Consider the following 18,212-nt stretch of genomic DNA (forward strand, 5'->3'; position numbering starts at 1 on the left):
TAGTTTACTAGCCCGCTACAATTTAGCAGGTGGTTGATCTGTTTGGTGTCACTGTCAGTCATTTTTCTGAAAAATGAAGGAAGAAACAAGCGATTTTAATAATGGTCAGGACTCATCAGGGACTGTACATATGTTTACACAGACAAAAAAATGGGAGGGCGGTAACAAGATTGTGCATTGTTAATCAAGGACAACACAAACTAAATTAGATTTCACCTTTAAGCAACATAATAAGCTTGTACTTTCATTGGAAAACTGGTACCTGAAAGCCTTAAACCTTTAAAAAGCATGGGGCGGTTATGATCATGATGTCTCAATCCTAAAATTGGTGATGCATAACACTGGGCCATAGATGTATAAGTTTTGCAAAATATGATATTTATTGTACAGAAAAAGAAAAAAAAATACTTTGGTAACTCTGCATCACATACAGAAACATATATGAGAAACCAAAATTCTGAATGCTGGCAGATTGATAGGCAGGTTTAGTCATGGCAGAGTACAAAAAAAATGTAACCACTATGATCCTGGGGCAGCTACTGTACAAGGAACAAGAAGAGACAAACAACAGGTCACTCCACATCCACTGACTGTTCCTAAATAATAGTTTTACTAAGATACTTGTGCGTAATAACGACAGTAACCTGGATTTAGTTTATGTTCAAAGTTTTCTCTTGCTTTGTGGTCATATGCAGGAATCTCTAGTCTTCGACTTGTTTCTTTTAACTTTAGCCTTGTGGCCCCTGTGAAAATAAAATAAATGCTATTAATGGCAAATGAAGAGCTTTGTGTTACCTTACCTTGTAACCATGGTTCTCTGAGTCATCAATTCCACTTATGAATCGTATTTTCCTAACATTAGTCTTTCTTAATAGGTATATCCGAAACTCTAACTGTGTTGGCTTCACAAGCCACTCCCATGACAGGAAGTCTAGCAGAGGAAGTGCCCAAGCAGCGAACCCTCACAATTTCCCTGTCGCCCACTGAGATTAGACGACCGACAAAGCATGTAAATTCCATACGAATGAGTAACCCATTCTATATATACATATACATGCAGTGAAGGATTTCACTTGTTCTCAGGTCCATTTGCCCCTTTTAGCAGACACAGAAACGTTTTATGCTGTTGCACGCTTTTATTAAACACAAACAAAATAAACAAAACAAAAACCTAACTCCTCATGGAGTACTAACTACACTTTCTTTCTCACGGCTAAGCTGTTTACAAGACACTTTTTTACACTTTACAGCACCCGCAAAGGTTTACACAGCGCCACCTTCTTTTGCCTACAGCCTCTCGCCTTCACACAGACTGCCCAGTACAAACATTTGGTTACTGTTTAAATTCCTGCCTGCTGATTACAGGCAGGTGACATTAATTAAATTAAACAAAACAACTACACTTGTAGCTATGCAAACACAGCCACACACCCACAATTATCTGGCAGGGATAACCCTATCCCTGCCAACCACCAACATTTTTTCCAAGCAGGGATTAGCCTAGATATATATCTGACAGCCAGCTACCCATATATCGTTATATCCATATATCATTTATCGATATTGCTGGAAACTAATTTTTGTTATTTTTTTTAAAAATAGACTTACGTAAATAGCCAATATCATGTATAGTAGGCTAACATTCTGCAAACATTAAAGTATGTTTAATAAATGCTAACTTTACAGCTATAAACCACTGTATCAAATCAGTGATATCCTGGCTCAGGGGGAAACTTTATAGTTAGGATACTAGTGTCCTTTCTGATTTTACCTTTCAGATGCTGTGAAATGTAGGTTTTGGAGTTATTATACGGACATTTTGAGGTATAGAACTATAGTTAGTTTGTGCAATTTCTGGAGCCAATTCCTCAAGGCCCTACTCATAGCACAGTTTCTTAAGTCTTACCTTCCTAATGTTTCTACATCTTGCACTGTCTCAGGTAAATCAATGCCGTTGGTTTCTGGTAAAAGCATTACTAGCCCACCACACAACACAGCGATGACTCCTGTAAGAGCATAAGGAAATTGAATTGAATTATGATTTGTATATCGGACCACAGCTCAAAAGAGAGATGTACAATATGCAATAAGTAATTCCAGCATCAAAAGAATGCGGTAAATATTGCTGTTTTGTCTTTTTAAATAAACAAAAAAGCATATTATTCTGCAACAGAGTTGTTCAAGATTTCAGTCTAGTGACTGAATTTCAACACTATATCCTGTGAGGGTCACATAATGAGGCAAACATGCAGACTTGTGGGTCACAGAACAAACAGTGCTTAGAGTAAAGCTGCTGAGTTGGAAAAGGGTATTCCCAACGTTACTAAGAATCTGCAAATCATTTAACAATCCCACTTTATTTTAAAGGGGCACTTGTTTTGTTTAATAACTAACTTAACATACAGTATCAACCAATGTTGTCTGTTTTTACCTTAAACAGGGTACATTTAATAATGCAGCATTGCTAATGGTTTTGAATACACTTAGGTGGGATACACATTTAAACGGCATACACAAGTAGGTAGACTGTCAATACGCAGTAACCTGTTCATGAACAAATAAAAAAGGCAAGCTGAAACTTCAGAAAATAGCAGATACTTGAAAAGGGGTTACAAAACACTAGGAATGTTTAGCAAATGAGATAATGTTTGATTTATGCTTTATAAAGAAAACCGGCCTGGTGTTTCAAGGGCTGAAGCCTTTTAACTGTCAGATCCTTTGCAATTCCTTGATGCCTTCTCTGACCATCCCGATTCAGTTTATCAGCATAATATAGAGCTTATAAATATACACACATTAGGATACTCACCATACAATATCAAAGGTAGTTCTAACCATATACTTGCTAGTCTGTATAGCAAAAAGGGGGCTACAATCCCTCCCACATCAGAAAGGGACGAGCATGCAGAAACTCCAAGGTTCCTTAAAAAAGAAAAAGAAAGATGCAGCACAAAATGCATTATGGTACGTTGCTATGCCTGTTTAAGTTGCATGTGGTGAATAATGCAAAAAAATAATAAAATGCTTCTTTTTCTATTCAAGGTTCAACCACGAATAGAGGGAATTACCGTCAGGAAGGTAACCATACAGACAAGACCAAGAACAAGATTGCGTTTAGCAACTGGTAACCAGTGACATTTGAAATTTTCATTTTCAAAGCTTCCTGACTGGTGGAAGAACGTTCTGAAGGCTCTAACTGTACTCATGTTTTGATTTTAACTGTCAGTTAAAGAGTAAGTAGCAGGGGTTTCGAAAAATTCTAGCATTGTCATCCCCATGTGTTGCTACAACCGTTTAAATAACGCACCTGGAATTGTTATTTTCATTGTTAACACCCTTTTTACACGTAACGTTAAAGTCTGTTTCAAAGCTCTTTTCAAAATGTCCACTCTAGTGTAGCAGCGCGTGGAGACATGCAAGACTATATTTTTCGGAACTCCACTACTTAATCTTTAAACTTGCCCTGTAAATCCAGTAAACTAGGAATTTGAATGTCCATTCTCCTCGACACATTATCAAGCCACAGTAATTACTTTAGCCAGCTCCAAAAAAAAGCTTTTGAAAGGGGTGTAAAAGCAGATGTTACCAACTTTGACATTTTGTTTAAGGAGGAGTCTTAGTTTGCTTCAGCAGTTTCTAATGTGGGAAGGGTTATATAAACACCTGTTAAATTGAAGTACTACCTTATTGATGTGGGATACAGCTCAGAGTTTACAAGGTAAACAATTTCATACGCCATTGTTATCCCAAGCCTGCCAATAACTGCAAGGGTTGTCTTTAGCCAGTTTATGTCTAAAACAAATCAGATACAAAAATATATAAAACAAATACAATTATAGTTTTATTTCTTAATTGTTACAGCACAATTCTCACACTCCAAACATTATCAAACATTTAACACAAATATTGAAATGGTTATGTAATTCGCAAAAATGTGCATGCGGTTGCAAAATGAAGTTCCAAATGTATTTATACACCTGGAAAACATAATATTCTTATCAGTACATCAATCACAGAGTTAAAATAAAATACAGACATATTTTTTAAATGTTTCAGTAAAAACAAACACACATGATCAAATGTGGAAGCACCATCTGCTGACATTTAAAAAGCTTTGTCATTTTTAATTGATGCTAATTGGCAGCAAACATTTCTATTATTTTGACATTATTTTAAAATAATTAGCCATAATGGAGCCATTGCTGCACCTGCATGACTAAAACTGACATTTAAAAAAGTATTGGCTCTCCTTGTTTGCCACATTCTCAGATTACTTCTCTCAGATCATGCAGTGTTGCAAGTAGATGCTCAGTAAAATGGGCCACAATCTCACTTTGGAATATATGGCAGTGAACATAGTGACATTCCCTCCACATTGACCAGATACTTCTACAATGCACACTGTCTGTTTTGACCAGCTTCTACTCAGCACCTTTTGCACAGGTCCAAACCCATCTCATCAACGCAGATGTACTGAACAGGCCAATGTACTGAACAAGCCTATATAGGAGGCTGTGTGGTCCAGTGGTTAAAGAAACAGGCTTGTAACCAGGAGATCCCCCAGTTCAAATCCCAGCTCAGCCACTAACTCAATGTGTGACCCTGAGCAAGTCACTTAACCTCCTTGTGCTTCGTCTTTTGGGTGAGACGTTGTTGTAAGTGACTCTGCAGCTGATGCATAGTTCACACACCCTAGTCTCGTATCTTGTAAAGCACTTTGTGATGGTGGTCCACTATGAGGCGCTATATAAAGATTATTATTTAATGTTCACAGAGCAGACGTTAGCATGTCTCTTGAAAGACAGCACTCATCTAGACAGTCTCAATGCACTATTTTAAATAAGCTTACCTTCTGGAATTAAAGTGGTAATAAGACATGCCACTCCTGCCACCATGTTAGCAGTGGCAAACGGAAGACGTCTCCCCACTCGGTCAATAGTCAATAAAATAATGAATGCTGCAGGCAGTTCCACAATCCCGGAGATAAAGAACCCAAGGTATAGGTTACCTCCTACGATTCCTAGACGCATAATAAGCCCTTGGTAAACCACTGCACTTGTGAACCTGAAACAACAAATACAATCTCTGACAGGCAATTAACTGAAATTATAAACAGATGGTCTTATCCAATCAGATTATGTGTTGAGCGGTCATAATCCCACCGCTAGGTTTTCCTCTAAAAAGCTAACTTACTAGAATCTTGAAACTCGCTTTAAATGATGTCAAATTTCAAGCAATTTCAAGCAAAATATTAGTATTTGTAAAATAACATCTAAAAATATTTTTGTAAACCAAAACATGTGTTTGGTTATAATAGCTTTAATATCCTCCTGGTCATTACATGTAGATAACCAACTTTCGTTAAATGGCTTCACCTTATCCATGACTTGGAACTCATGATAAATGATCTAGCACCACTGTACATTAATGCTTAAACAGCTGATTCTCAAATATGGGAATATAAAGAAATGCCCATGTTCTAACTACAAGGCTTCTAAAAGAGCCTGCTTGACATCCAGTAATACTGCACCTCAAAGCCAACACATACATGTTTACTGTACTGTGAATTTGGCAGCAGGTGAAATGTTCCTGATGTGGACTGGTCTTAGATACCTCATTGAAATGGGGTGCAGTACACCTCCGCCTTTAAAAGTGCTTCTTTGTCAAGGTAGTAACAAAAATGAAAATGTTTTTTCATTGCCTCTTTTTCCTGTTCAGAAGGATGTTGCATGGTGCAACTTTTGCAAAACTAAACTCTGAAATCAATGTTTTCAAATTCAATTTTAACGCAGAGCTTCAAAAACATAAAATACTATGCCATTTAGGATTTTTATTTTCGTTTACTGTTTAAACGTTTAAACTGTTACAGCCTTAAACCAGTCTATGGAGTCAACTGAAGTTAGTAAACATTGATAATTCCTGAAATAGCTTAAGAGTTTTAAGAGTGTTCTTACCAGGCATACATTAGAATGAGTGTCTGCTTCCTCATCTGTGAGGTCCTAAACAGATCTAGAAAGGATGGGTTACTGAAATCTTCAGGGTTTGGCTCTAAAAGTTTCATCTGAAAATGAGAATTAGAGCATCCATTTCCACAATCATGACCAATTTTACAGTGCAATATCATTTCTAGGTGCCTGTCTACACCATTCTAGAGTGTAGTCTTCAGTGACTCTCTTTGATCAGAAATGAGAAATGTTGTTGTTGGTTATTTATTTATAATTAATTCTGGACATTAAACAAATATAGGAACAAACTTAAGGGGAAAAAAATGGAAATACAAAAATCATAGAAACAACACTATACCGTGTAATTAACAGCAATATTGACCAGCTCAACAGAGCCACTGTTATTTTAGCTGAGGATGCATTGCTAGCCTTCCAACAGAACATGTTCTACTTTGTATTAGAAGTGTTCGTTCATTAAGACAAAGTTGAACTTTAGAACCCTGGTACCTCTCTGTACTTTTCTGGTAATGATCTTCCATTTTGCTTGGCAATGTCCCCTGCAATTTTCAAGGCTTCTTTCATTTTTTGCCGATTCAACAACCACCGTGGGGATTCCGGAATGAGCCTTAAAAAGACAACTTTAGATTCATACCTACCAATCTTTGATGAAATGTGCAAGTTTCAATACTAAGATGTAAAGCAGTACATACAAAATGAATATTGCAAATAAAATAGGTGTGGCAATAGAAAGGTGTCTCAGTATGAGAATAGTACCTACATTGTGCAAATAAGCAATGGAGGATCACCCCAGCTACTGTATTTGGTGGTGAGTCCCATCAGACCATCAGAGCGGTACTCTTCCCAACTATTAATCATTGACCTTAACAGTAATAGGTTTAATAGTGGATTGTCTGGATTTGTTTAAAAAAAAAAAAAAAAAACTGCTTGTGTAGGTTTAGAAAGATGATGTCTACAAATTTTGACCAGGACATTTTGTTTTTCAACTGATTGCTTTGAGTCTGTTTATAAAATGGAATACATGGTGGGCCATTTATTTATTAAACATATAATATCACGTACCAGAAGTATACCAATAAGATGAAGGTTGGCAGTGTGATGGTCAGTTGTAAGGCCTTCCATGAGGGGATGAGATATGCGATTCCGGGAAAGATTACCACCCCAAATGTAAAAAATATCTGAGCCACAATAGAGACAACCCTCCTGTGGTTTGATCCAACTATTTCTGTTACTACAAAATAAAAAAAAAATAAACAAATTAAGGGTTAATATCGATGTACAGGTCAGTAATTGCAGTTTTGCCAGTTTATATTATATTTGTAGATATACATAAACCATGTTCGTGGTGGGGCGAACATGGTTTATTTATGTTTGGATATTCGTCCGAGATAAATATATTAGTTAGGAAATTAGAAAAAGCCATTCAATGAAAAACATTAATTTAAGCAGAGAGATACTCAGTATATTTATTGCATATGACGTTTAAAGAAGAAAATCTGAAAAACACAGCACTTAAGTATACTACTGACATTACAGCAGTACTTCAGGCCTTTTTGTAACTAACAAATACCAACCAATCCAAAACCCTCTCTAATGGAGTCTATGGTGCTGGTATGCAGAACATTTCCCTTGCAAATTGGGACAGTGTTGGAAAACTGCAAGGCATGTTGCTTTCACCATGTGTGTGCATCTTCGGGGACAGATAAGTTTGGGTTCTTGCAAAAAAATATCGTACTCAGATCGGAGGTCCACTGTGTCCGGTTCCTATTCTACACTGAACAAAAATATTAACGCAACATGTAAAGTGTTGGTCCCATGTTTCATGAGCTGAAATGACGTGTAACCACGCCAGCCCATGACCTCCACATCCGGCTTCTTCACCTGCCGGACTGTCTGAGACCAGCCACCCGGACAGCTGATGAAACTGTGGGTTTGCACAACCGAAGAATTTCTGCACAAACTGTCACAAACAGTCCCAGGGAAGCTCATCTGCGTGCTCGTCGTCCTCACCAGAGTCTTGACCTGACTGCAGTTCAGTGTTGTAACCTACTTCAGTGGGCAAATGCTCACCTTTGATGGCCACTAGTACGCTGTAGAAGTGTGCTCTTCACGGATGAATCCCGGTTTCAACTGTACCGGGCAGATGGCAGACAGCATGTATGGCGTCGTGTGGGTGAGAGGTTTGCTGATGTCAACGTTGTGAACAGAGTGCCCCGTGGTGGCGGTGGGGTTATGGTATGGGCAGGCATAAGCTAAGAACAATGAACACAATTACATTTATCAATGGCAATTTGAATGCATAGATATACCGTGACGAGATCCTGAGGCCTATTGTTGTGCTATTCATCCGCCGCCATCACCTCATGTTTCAGCATGATAATGCACGGCCCCATGTAACAAGGATCCGTACACAATTCCTGGAAGCTGAAAATGTCCCAGTTCTTCCATGGCCTGCATACTCACCAGACATGTCACCCATTGACCATGTTTGGGATGCTCTGGATCGACGTGTACGACAGCGTGTTCCAGTTCCCGCCAATATCCAGCAACTTTGCACAGCCATTGAAGAGGAGTGGGACAACATTCCACAGGCCTCAATCAACAGCCTGATCAACTCTATGCGAAGGAGATGTGTCGCGCTGCATGAGGCAAATGGTGGTCACACCAGATACTGACTGGTTTTCTGATCCACGCCCCTACCTTTTTTTTTTTTTTTAAGGTATCTGTGACCAACAGATGCATATCTGTATTCCCAGTCATATGAAATCCATAGATTAGGGCCTAATGAATTTATTTCAATTGACTGATTTCCTTATGTGAACTGTAACTCGGTAAAATCTTTGAAATTGTTGCATGTTGCGTTTATATTTTTGTTCAGTGTACCTCCTCAAATAAACTGCTGTAGTTGTGTTTTGCTTTCTGTTAGCCAAGTTGGGTATTTTCTGTGGTAATTTTTGCTCTTCTGTTGATCTTGCACATTTGGTTCTCCATTGTCAAAACTAACTGTCCTAAGTATACTTCTTCAAGCCTGATCCCACTGACTTCAATTGTCTGTGGAGTGGTATATTTATTGAACATGACTTCAGTCTTCTTCAGGTTAATTTTCAAACCCACTTTGATGCTAGCCTTTTGTAGTTCTTGTATTATTGTTTGTAATTCTTCTGGGCACGTTGTAAATATGAGGATGTCGTCAGGAAATCATAGGTGATTCAAGTAGGCTCCATTGATCTTCAACCCGTTATTTTCCCAATCCAGTGTTTTGAAAAAGTCTTCTAGGGTTGCTGTGAAGAGCTCTGGGGAAATTGTTGCATTCTTGTATATGGTGCTGATCAAGTTTCTGTATATATGTTCTGTATGTCAATTCCTTTTTTTTTTTTCAGAGAGCTTAATTCAGATCTTGTGTAAACAGAGTCAAAGGCTTTATCATAGTAAATGAATCCCAAGCAGAGTGGTAGTTTGTACTCGATGCTGGTTTGAATCACTTGCTGTACAAGTTGAAGATGATTCATTATATTAAATCTGCTCCTGAATCCTGCTTGCTCATTTGATTGTGCAGAGTCAAATTTATCTTGAATTCTGTTGGTGAGTGTCTTAGTAAAAATGTTGTAGATTATAGGAAGTAAGCTAATAAGGCTGTAGTTCTTGAGGTCTTCTTCATGTCCTTTCTTATGTAAAGTATCACCAATGATTGTTCCAGTCATTGGCACTTTCTTTTGCTAATAAAATCTGTAAAAATAAGCAACAGTATTTTTGTCAGTTCTTCACCTCCTTCTTTCACGACGTCAATCTCCAGGTGCCTTTCCTGTCTTCATATGTTTGAGAGCATGTTTCACTTCTTCCAGTAGAACGTCTGGAACTTCTTCCCCGGGTTGCGGTTTTTCCATCTCGTCTTATTCATCTGCTACATTGCTCTTTTCATCTCGATATAATTTTCTGTAAAAGTCTGCGACTCTTCAAAATCAATTTGCTGTTCTTGATGACAGTCCTATCCTCTTGTTCAATTGCTAAAATCAGTTTTTTCCTGACGATTAGTCTTTTTCTTTTCTCTACCAACCTACAGTTGAACGTCCGTATAGCCTCAGTAATGCACTTTCTTACTGTCTTGCAGAATTCAGTGTATTCAGTCTTTGACTTCTGAACTGCTGTTTGTTTCATTTCCCTTCTTTTCTTCATGCAGTGTTTTGTCTCTTGCGTAATCTTCTGGTCACATTTTGTACTCTGTGTTCCAGCAATGTTTTTTGCTGTTTCTGCAATTACTTGCATCACTTCCTCATAGATTTTATTTACCTTGATTGCTTCATCTTTTTGCAGATCTTGAAGCACGCTGAATCTATTCTTCAGTTCCAGTTGAAACACCAGGCTATGCTTCTGGAGCATTTCTACGTTGATTACGTTGGATTTCATCATCACAAGTTTCTGTCTCTCTGTTTCAAGTCTGTGGCATCCTGTGTTAAAATTGTTTAGTACTGAGACATCTTGTATAGTGTGTTTCTTGTTGGTGAGTATGCAGTCAATTTCATTCTTCACTCCCTTGGGTTCTCTCCATGTTCATTTCCTGATGGGTTTCTTCTGGAAGAAGGTGTTCATGACAAGCAAGTTCTTGTTGTCTCCAAATTCAACTAGTCTGTCGCCCCTCTTGTTCCTGACACCATGATCAAATTTGCGAACTGAATTCTTGTCTTCTTGCTGTGCTCCTACTTTGGCATTGAAGTCACCGATGATGAACTTATAGTGCCTATTCCTATTTTTGTGTAGTTCTTGTACTTCTTCATAAAAATCTTCAACTTCTTCATCCAAATAGCTTGTTGTTGGTGCATATACTTGAATGACCTAAAGTTCATACTTCCTTGAAACATTCAGTGTTTCGGACCTCTCTGAGGTGCTGTCAATCTCTACTACGTTATTCTTGATTCTCTTGGATGAATCCAATGCCTCCTGTTCATCTATCTGTAGTGCCTCGGTAGAAGAGAAGATGTCACCTCTTGAGTTCTAGTAGCACTTCGTCTTTTTGCTGTACTTCGATTAGTCCTACGATATCCCACTTAATTCTGCCAAGTTCTTCTTCCAACTCTTGAAGTCTTGAAAAAAAAAAAAAATTCTAGAAATTTGTAAAAAATTAATTAAAAATAAAAAGTGAAATAGCTTGGTTGGATAAGTGTCCACCCACCTTGTAATAGCAATCCTAAATTAGCTCAGGTGTAACCAATCGCCTTCAAAATCACACACCAAGTGGCCTCTACTGGTATTAAATTGTAGTGATTCACATGATTTCAGGATATATTCAGCAGTTCCTGTAGGTTCCCTCTGCTGGGTAGTGCATTTTAAAGCAAAGACCATGAGCACCAAGGCGCTTTCAAAAGAACTTGTCAGGATAGAAGGGAAAATGAATGGAGCAAAGTACAGAGAAGTCCTTGAGAAAAACCTGCTGCCCTCTGCAGAAAGCTGAAACTGGGACAGAAGTTCACCTTTCAGCATGACAACGACCCAAAGCACACAGCCAAAGCTACACTGGAGTGGCTAAGAAACAAAAAGGTAAATGTCCTTGAGTGGCCCAGTCAGAGCCCCGACCTATTTGTGGCATGACCGAAATTTGTGACATGACTTGAAGATTGCTGTCCATCAACTCTCCCCAAGGAACTTGACAGAGCTTGAACAGTTTTGTAAAGAAGAATGGTCAAATATTGCCAAATCTAGGTGTGCAAAGTTGGTAGAGACCTATCCCAACAGACTCACAGCTGTAATTGCTGCCAAAGGTGCTTCCATCAAATATTAACTCAGGGGGGTGGAGAATTATCCAATTATGATCTTTCAGTTTTGTATGTTTAATATATAATTATTTTCTCAATGAAACTCTGAGGCACTAACACAACAAAATGTGAAAAAAGTTCAAGTGGGTGTAGACTTTCTAGGACAAGGCACTGTACACATATATATATATATAATATATATATATATATATATATATATATATATATATATATATATATATATATATATATATCAGGAAAAAAATGAAATGCTTGCCATTTATTTTCTTTAGTAGAACTCAAACTCCAACAAGTAAAACATGTTGGCCTGGCTGTGAGTACCAATCACAGCTTTTCCTATGACTTACAGTAGTTCATGTAATATCTCAAAGTTGAAAGGAAGTGTAGCATTGAAGTATCTGCAAGGAGCATTCAATACATTTTCTTCACTAACAGCTCCAGACAAATTAACATTGATACAATGTGTGTGGTTTTCAATGTACAATATATTAGGTAAGATTTACTGGAATTATTTTGTTAGCCCCGTTTTCTTCAATGTTCTTACCCAGCACATATGAAGCCATCCATGCTCCTTTCCCAAAGACACCTTGAATTGTGCGGAACAGCAGCATTACTATGTAGTTGGGTGAAAATGCCACTGCTACCCCAGAGAGCCCCAGAGAGCCCCAATCCAAAACAGAAATAAGGATACACAACTTTCTACCAAACCTGCAAAACAAAGTGAATTAGGAAAGCATAAGAAAAATAAATAAATACATTAATTAATTCATTCATTGATTACATTTTCAAAGTTTAGATTGATGGCTCTCAGAAACAGAGGCCCTTGGGTGTCAAGGAAATCATCCAACACCACCACTCAAAAAGCCTAGTGAGTTTTTCTTAAAAGAAGATTCTAAGAATCGTTCTTACGTGGGGGGGGGGGGTTGGAATTGTTAACCTCCCCCCCCCAAGGGGGGGGTTTTTTTTTTTATGAAATTTTACTTAAACAATTTTTTGTTTTAAACTTTTTTTATTATTATTATTATTATTATTATTATTATTATTATTATTATTATTATTATTATTATGATTTACAATGTTAGTGTCAACACTTCAATTGTTCTTTGTTTTCTTCAAAAAGTACTGCTGTTTTTTTTTTTTCTACAATATTTGTTATCCACTGTTGGTGTGCATTGTGAATATTGTTGTTATTATTAGGTACAATAAAAATGAATGCTTTTTAAGGGTGTTTTCACAATATTGTTAGTCATTAGCCTTACAGTATGTACAAATGTTGCAACATCTTAGTCAGCTGGTTAATGTGTAACTGTGGAGGAGCTGGGAGGCCAGGTTTGGGTTATAGTACTGGGTTATTCTGCCAAGTCAACTTGTTGACTCAAGACAGGGGCGAAATTACAAGCACTATTACTGTAATATTTTTAACATTAGCTAAATAGATTACGTTTAGAATTAGGCATGTTTAAAATTCAAAAGTCACAGCACACAGTTACGCTAAAGAATCAAGAAGTTTTGTAATTTATGGCAGAAACTTTTTGATCAGAAAACTACAAAGCAGCCGCAGCTCAACCTGGATTCTGTGCTACGCTGAGTGGCACGCGCAAGAGAAAACATGTTACTTTCGTTTTAAATTAAAAAATTAAAAACGACTCTCGTTTTTACAGTAGTGTGTATATGTACCTGTTTACAAACTAGTTTCTTTATTAAATGTTTATTTTAAGATAGCATGAAACCCGTAAAACTAGAGGCATCTGCAAAGTAAACATGCAACACATGCCGACAAGTCGGTAGAATTTTTTCACTGAAAAGTACTGAGCAAACAAATAACAATCCCAACAAAGGCACTTCCAGTCGGTGTTGGACGAATTTTTCGAGGAAAATGAACTTGAAATTGAACTAATGAAAACAACAATTGCCAATCATATCACAAGCCTCGGCACTCAAAGTATTTTGAGGATTTAACTCTTGATAATTATGACTGGATACGACAGCCTTTTGCAACTGCTGCTACCAGCAAATATGTCATCTGAGGCAGAAGAAACCCTCCTGGACTTGTCAAGTGACCGATCACTGAAGACCGTATTTGCTTCCACCCCAGAGTGAGTTCTGGCTGTCAGTCGCTGGGGAGTATCCTGCATTATCGGAAGCTGCAATGAACGTTTTAATTCCTTTTGCTTCTACTTACTTGTGCGAAAAAACATTTTCTGCCGTGGTTTACATTAAGAACAAATACGATCTTGTCTTCAAGTAAAAAGGGATCTTCGGATTGCTGTCTCAGGCATCCAGCCAAGACTGGAACTCCTCTGCTCCACAAAACAAGCACACCCATCGCACTAATCAGGTAAGCAGCTTCACTTAAATTATTCTGTTAGAATCCTTTTCAAGCTTTCAAGCTTTCTTTAGAGGTATGAATGTGGTGGGAATGGGGGGGGGGGGACACAGACCTTGTTTTTCTCCATGGATATTAATATACTAAGTTAAAGTAAATGATTATTTTTTGTTATGTATATGTTAACGTGTGTGTGTGTGTGTGTGTATATATATATATACATATATATGTTTCATATTGCAATTAAGTTATAATAGTTTTCTGTATATTGGAAGACTTCGATATTATCAATATCGAAATACGTGCATGATATAGATTAAAAGTATAGCATCGGTTGCCTGATTTTTCTCTTAAACAGTTACACACAATTTAAAAAGGCAAGCGAAGCTATACATATATATATATATATATATATATATATATATATATATATATATATATATATATATATATATATATAACATATTTATTTATTTATTTATTTATTTATTTTTTAATATATAGAAATTTAGAGGTACAAACCGATCTGCTCCATAGCCAGTGACCACCGCTCCGATTAGTAATCCCACATTCAGGAAAGCTTGGGTAAGGTCTACCTTCCATGCATGGTCACATACAAGGTCATACTGAGGAAAAACACAAAGCACATAAGATAGTTAATTTATATTCACATTAGACATGGAAGGGGGTGGTACTACTGCAAGGGAATGCTATTTTCAAAATCGACATGTTTTCTTGCAAAAATGCCAGTGCAAGTTTCTTCAGTGTAACTTTTAAAAAAGAGGAACAATCTGGCATCAGACAAAGCATCTTGAAAAGAGGAAGTGATGGTTACTACTACCTGTACATACATGCCAACAGTACCTATATGGTCGGGACAGTCCCGATTTCCAAACAAATGTCCTGCGTTCCGATGCAGAGGAAGAAAGTCCTGATATTTACCCATAGGAAAAAAAAAATCATTTATTCTGCACAGTACAGTTAGTGAAAACCACACGTTGTGCTCTTGGTGTGGCTGACACATCTGCTGATCACTAACTTATACAAAGGTAAGAAAATTTCATTGTGTCTATTTTTACTGGCATGATGGTCATGTGGTGTTGAGTTGAGGGGCTAAGTCTATTATATAATAATAAGTGCTTTTTTGTGTAAGACCCCTCCCATGTGTATGATGCTGAACAGTTTCCAAATGTTGACAAGTATGCCTGTAGGCGGTAAGCTGGGCCACTTATCAGAGTTTTCATTTAGAAAACTGCTCACTCAACTGGGATAGCATTTGAGATGGTACATTATGACTATGGTTATACAACAAATGTAACACAACCACATCACCCCCTCATTGTACAAATGCAACAGGATTAGGCTACGCTACACACAATGTTGTACGAAGGTGACATGGAACTTTATAAAATACATAAAACAGAGTACTACATTACAGCTCTAACTTATAACACAATTAATAAATAAATACAAAATGCAAATGCCAGTTCCTGTGCTTTTCACTAGCCTGCATTTAGCATCCCATGTGGGCTTCTGTGCAAATTCCGTTTTGCACACAACCCTCGGAGAAAGCCGACACTAGTTGTATTTCAGTAAAATGATGTGTTCTCTTATTTGGCTACTCTTTCAGTTTCATGGAAAAGCTTGGGGCCTCTCATGGGGCCTCTCAAGATGCACTCACTTTTTCAAAAGCAGGGCAGCTTGTCAAGCCTGACACAATTGTAAAAGCAAAGCAGTGCTTTCTTTCTTCTTTGCCTTTTCAACACTGACGGAACAGCATAATGATTATCCTGTTGAATTTCTGCAGACAGTTTCTTCCTTCTGTCAGGACAGTTTGTGGAAAATGTATTGTCCCTATTTTAACTCACTTTTCTCTTGACAGAGATTAACCCAGAAAATGTGCCAAAAAAGACAAAACAAGAGACATGTTATTTGATCGATTAAGAAATGCTTAGGTGTTTGCACTGACGGTCATTCACCCTGAATGAAGGCAGCAGTTATGTTGTGTTCTATGATAAAAGCAGAATACAAAACTTAGCAGTTACACTAGAGCCCTAATTTGCCCTTATAAAAATGTACAATGGTTTTAAATAGTTTGTATTTCAATAAGGTTTTTGTTGTATGTTATAAATCAATATTAAAAATATAATCTCTGTAAGTGTAGTAAATTGTAATAAATGTAAAAAAAAGCTGTTTAGAAAATAACAAGAGCCCCTGTTTTGTTTTATTATCCACCTACTAATTAAATATTTTTTGGCTATGTAATTACACACACATCAGGTGTTATACAACATAAGTGCTTTTTTTAAATAAACTCAACATTTACCGTTCTTTTGTGCTGCCTATTTTATTAAAAATGCATTTTTTAGAAAGCTGGGAGACTTAGCCAATCTTTAAATGCATAGATGCTCATGTCAACTTTGGATTAGGTAAAAGTAATGCTTCCCCCTGGAGAAGGGGACCCAGGTGATGTGGACGAGGTGTCAGGAGCGCAGGCTGGTAGAGGTGCGAGCCCCGGCGACCGTAAAGCAATGTCTGGGCCACTAGACGGAGCAGAGCAGGAGATCAAGCAACCGACTGTGACTAATGATGCAATGACCCAGGAAACAGGCCCACCGACCAGACATCCGGACGCCAATGTTGGGTGTCTGGGATCCCAGGTCTGTACACAGGGGTGGTGGTCGGGGTTGTGGTGTCGGTGGTCCCCTCTCCTACTGCTTTGGCCAAGGTGGTCCTTGGTCTTCTGTCAGGGGTGCCCATTTATCCCCTGTGGTTACCCCTTAGCTTTTCTAAGGGGGCACCCATTTAATCCCCTTTCTACCAGGAGCGTTGGCACTGGTCACTCCGGCAGGGGCGACATCGTGATTATTGGCAGAGATGAAATTAAACCCCCACCCCTGCCAAACTTACATTCAAAATACACTTCTTTACATCGGCAAGGACCTTACACTATACTGACAGGATTCGATTTTTTCACTACCCCTTATACCGGTATATGCAAATTTTTACAAAATACAAACCAGTCTGGAAAAGAATATGTGAATATGTATGCCTATAAACAAAAATAAAAAAGAAATACACAACATCATTAAATAGCTACAACTCTTTTTTTTTTTTTTAAGAAAAACATTCTTATTTTGTCCTAAAATAACAACAATTCAATAAAGAACAATGTATTAAAATACGGAACAATTTCTAATGTGTCAATAAAATTCTTATTTTGGAGCCAGGTAAGAAATTATTCTTGTTTTAATGTTATTTTTGAAAAATATAAAAAAATGTTCTTATACTGTAATAAGTAAAAACTAAACCCTTACCTCACTGACAATTGTGGTTCTTGAAGTATCAAAGTTCCAGCCATTCTTACAGGGAGTAAGAGGTATCCCATCTGTAGAGTAGTTAGTAGACTGTGACAGTGGCTTGCCGCAGCTAAAGTCAGTGCTGTTCCAATGTATATCGTATTGCTCACACTGGCTGAAGGAACCCTCAGTCCCTTTCAGCTGGGGAACTGTAAAGTTCCTCTCTTCCTCCCAAGTCCAGCCGCATTTTTCTCTGATTTCATCCACTGCAGGGCTCCGGCACCAGTGAGCAGGAGTATCCCCCAGGAAAACTATCCCCACAAAAACAAAGCTGAAAAGTATACCGGGAACACACGCTAGCAGAAAAACCCTCTTCTGGTATGAACCAAACTCCCCAATGTCCACCAACAACTCATCAAAGGTTGGCATTATGTCCAATCCAGTTGTAGTGAGAGCTCTTTCAAAAGCTTCAAATAACTGAGCAGCTGAAAGCTTTCCAACTTTAAGTCCTGTCGTTCTGCTTCCAAGCTTGAGCAACTAGACTCACACACTAACCACTGCTGGCCAAGACTGGTGAAAAAAGTTCCAAACATATATTTCTGTTTAGAGATAAGTGGCTGAGCTTTACAAAGTGGGCAGGCACATTCAGTAATCCAAGAGCATTCTTATACTACACTTGAAATCAGAAGTTCACTAACCCTATAAAAACACTGCTTGTATTTGTTCTTCGTTAATAATTTCTTTAATGCTTAAGGTTGAACTGCCGGTGTTCATTTTTTATTTAGTTTTGTAAGATTCCAAAAATGTTCACTCCTCCTGATCACGACCACATTTTACACTCGAGCAAAAGTGGAGC

At 37.8% G+C, this 18,212-nt stretch overlaps 1 protein-coding gene across 1 annotated transcript; it reads right to left on the reverse strand.

Annotated features, from left to right (window-relative positions):
* Positions 1-74: 74 nt before the first annotated feature.
* Positions 75-18,003, reverse strand: LOC121315902 (solute carrier family 22 member 3-like). Its single transcript, XM_041250496.1, has 11 exons — positions 17,375-18,003; positions 14,580-14,683; positions 12,276-12,439; positions 7,026-7,194; positions 6,453-6,570; positions 5,955-6,061; positions 4,850-5,064; positions 3,684-3,792; positions 2,810-2,922; positions 1,907-2,006; positions 75-743 (listed from the first exon to the last, which is right to left on the reverse strand). The coding sequence occupies exons 1-11, from the start codon at positions 17,783-17,785 to the stop codon at positions 686-688; spliced, it is 1,668 nt and encodes a 555-aa protein (XP_041106430.1). The 5' UTR covers positions 17,786-18,003; the 3' UTR covers positions 75-685.
* Between the last annotated feature and the right edge of the window lie 209 nt (positions 18,004-18,212).

Source organism: Polyodon spathula, chromosome 5 (assembly GCF_017654505.1).
Source record: "Polyodon spathula isolate WHYD16114869_AA chromosome 5, ASM1765450v1, whole genome shotgun sequence".
Taxonomy (NCBI): domain Eukaryota; kingdom Metazoa; phylum Chordata; class Actinopteri; order Acipenseriformes; family Polyodontidae; genus Polyodon; species Polyodon spathula.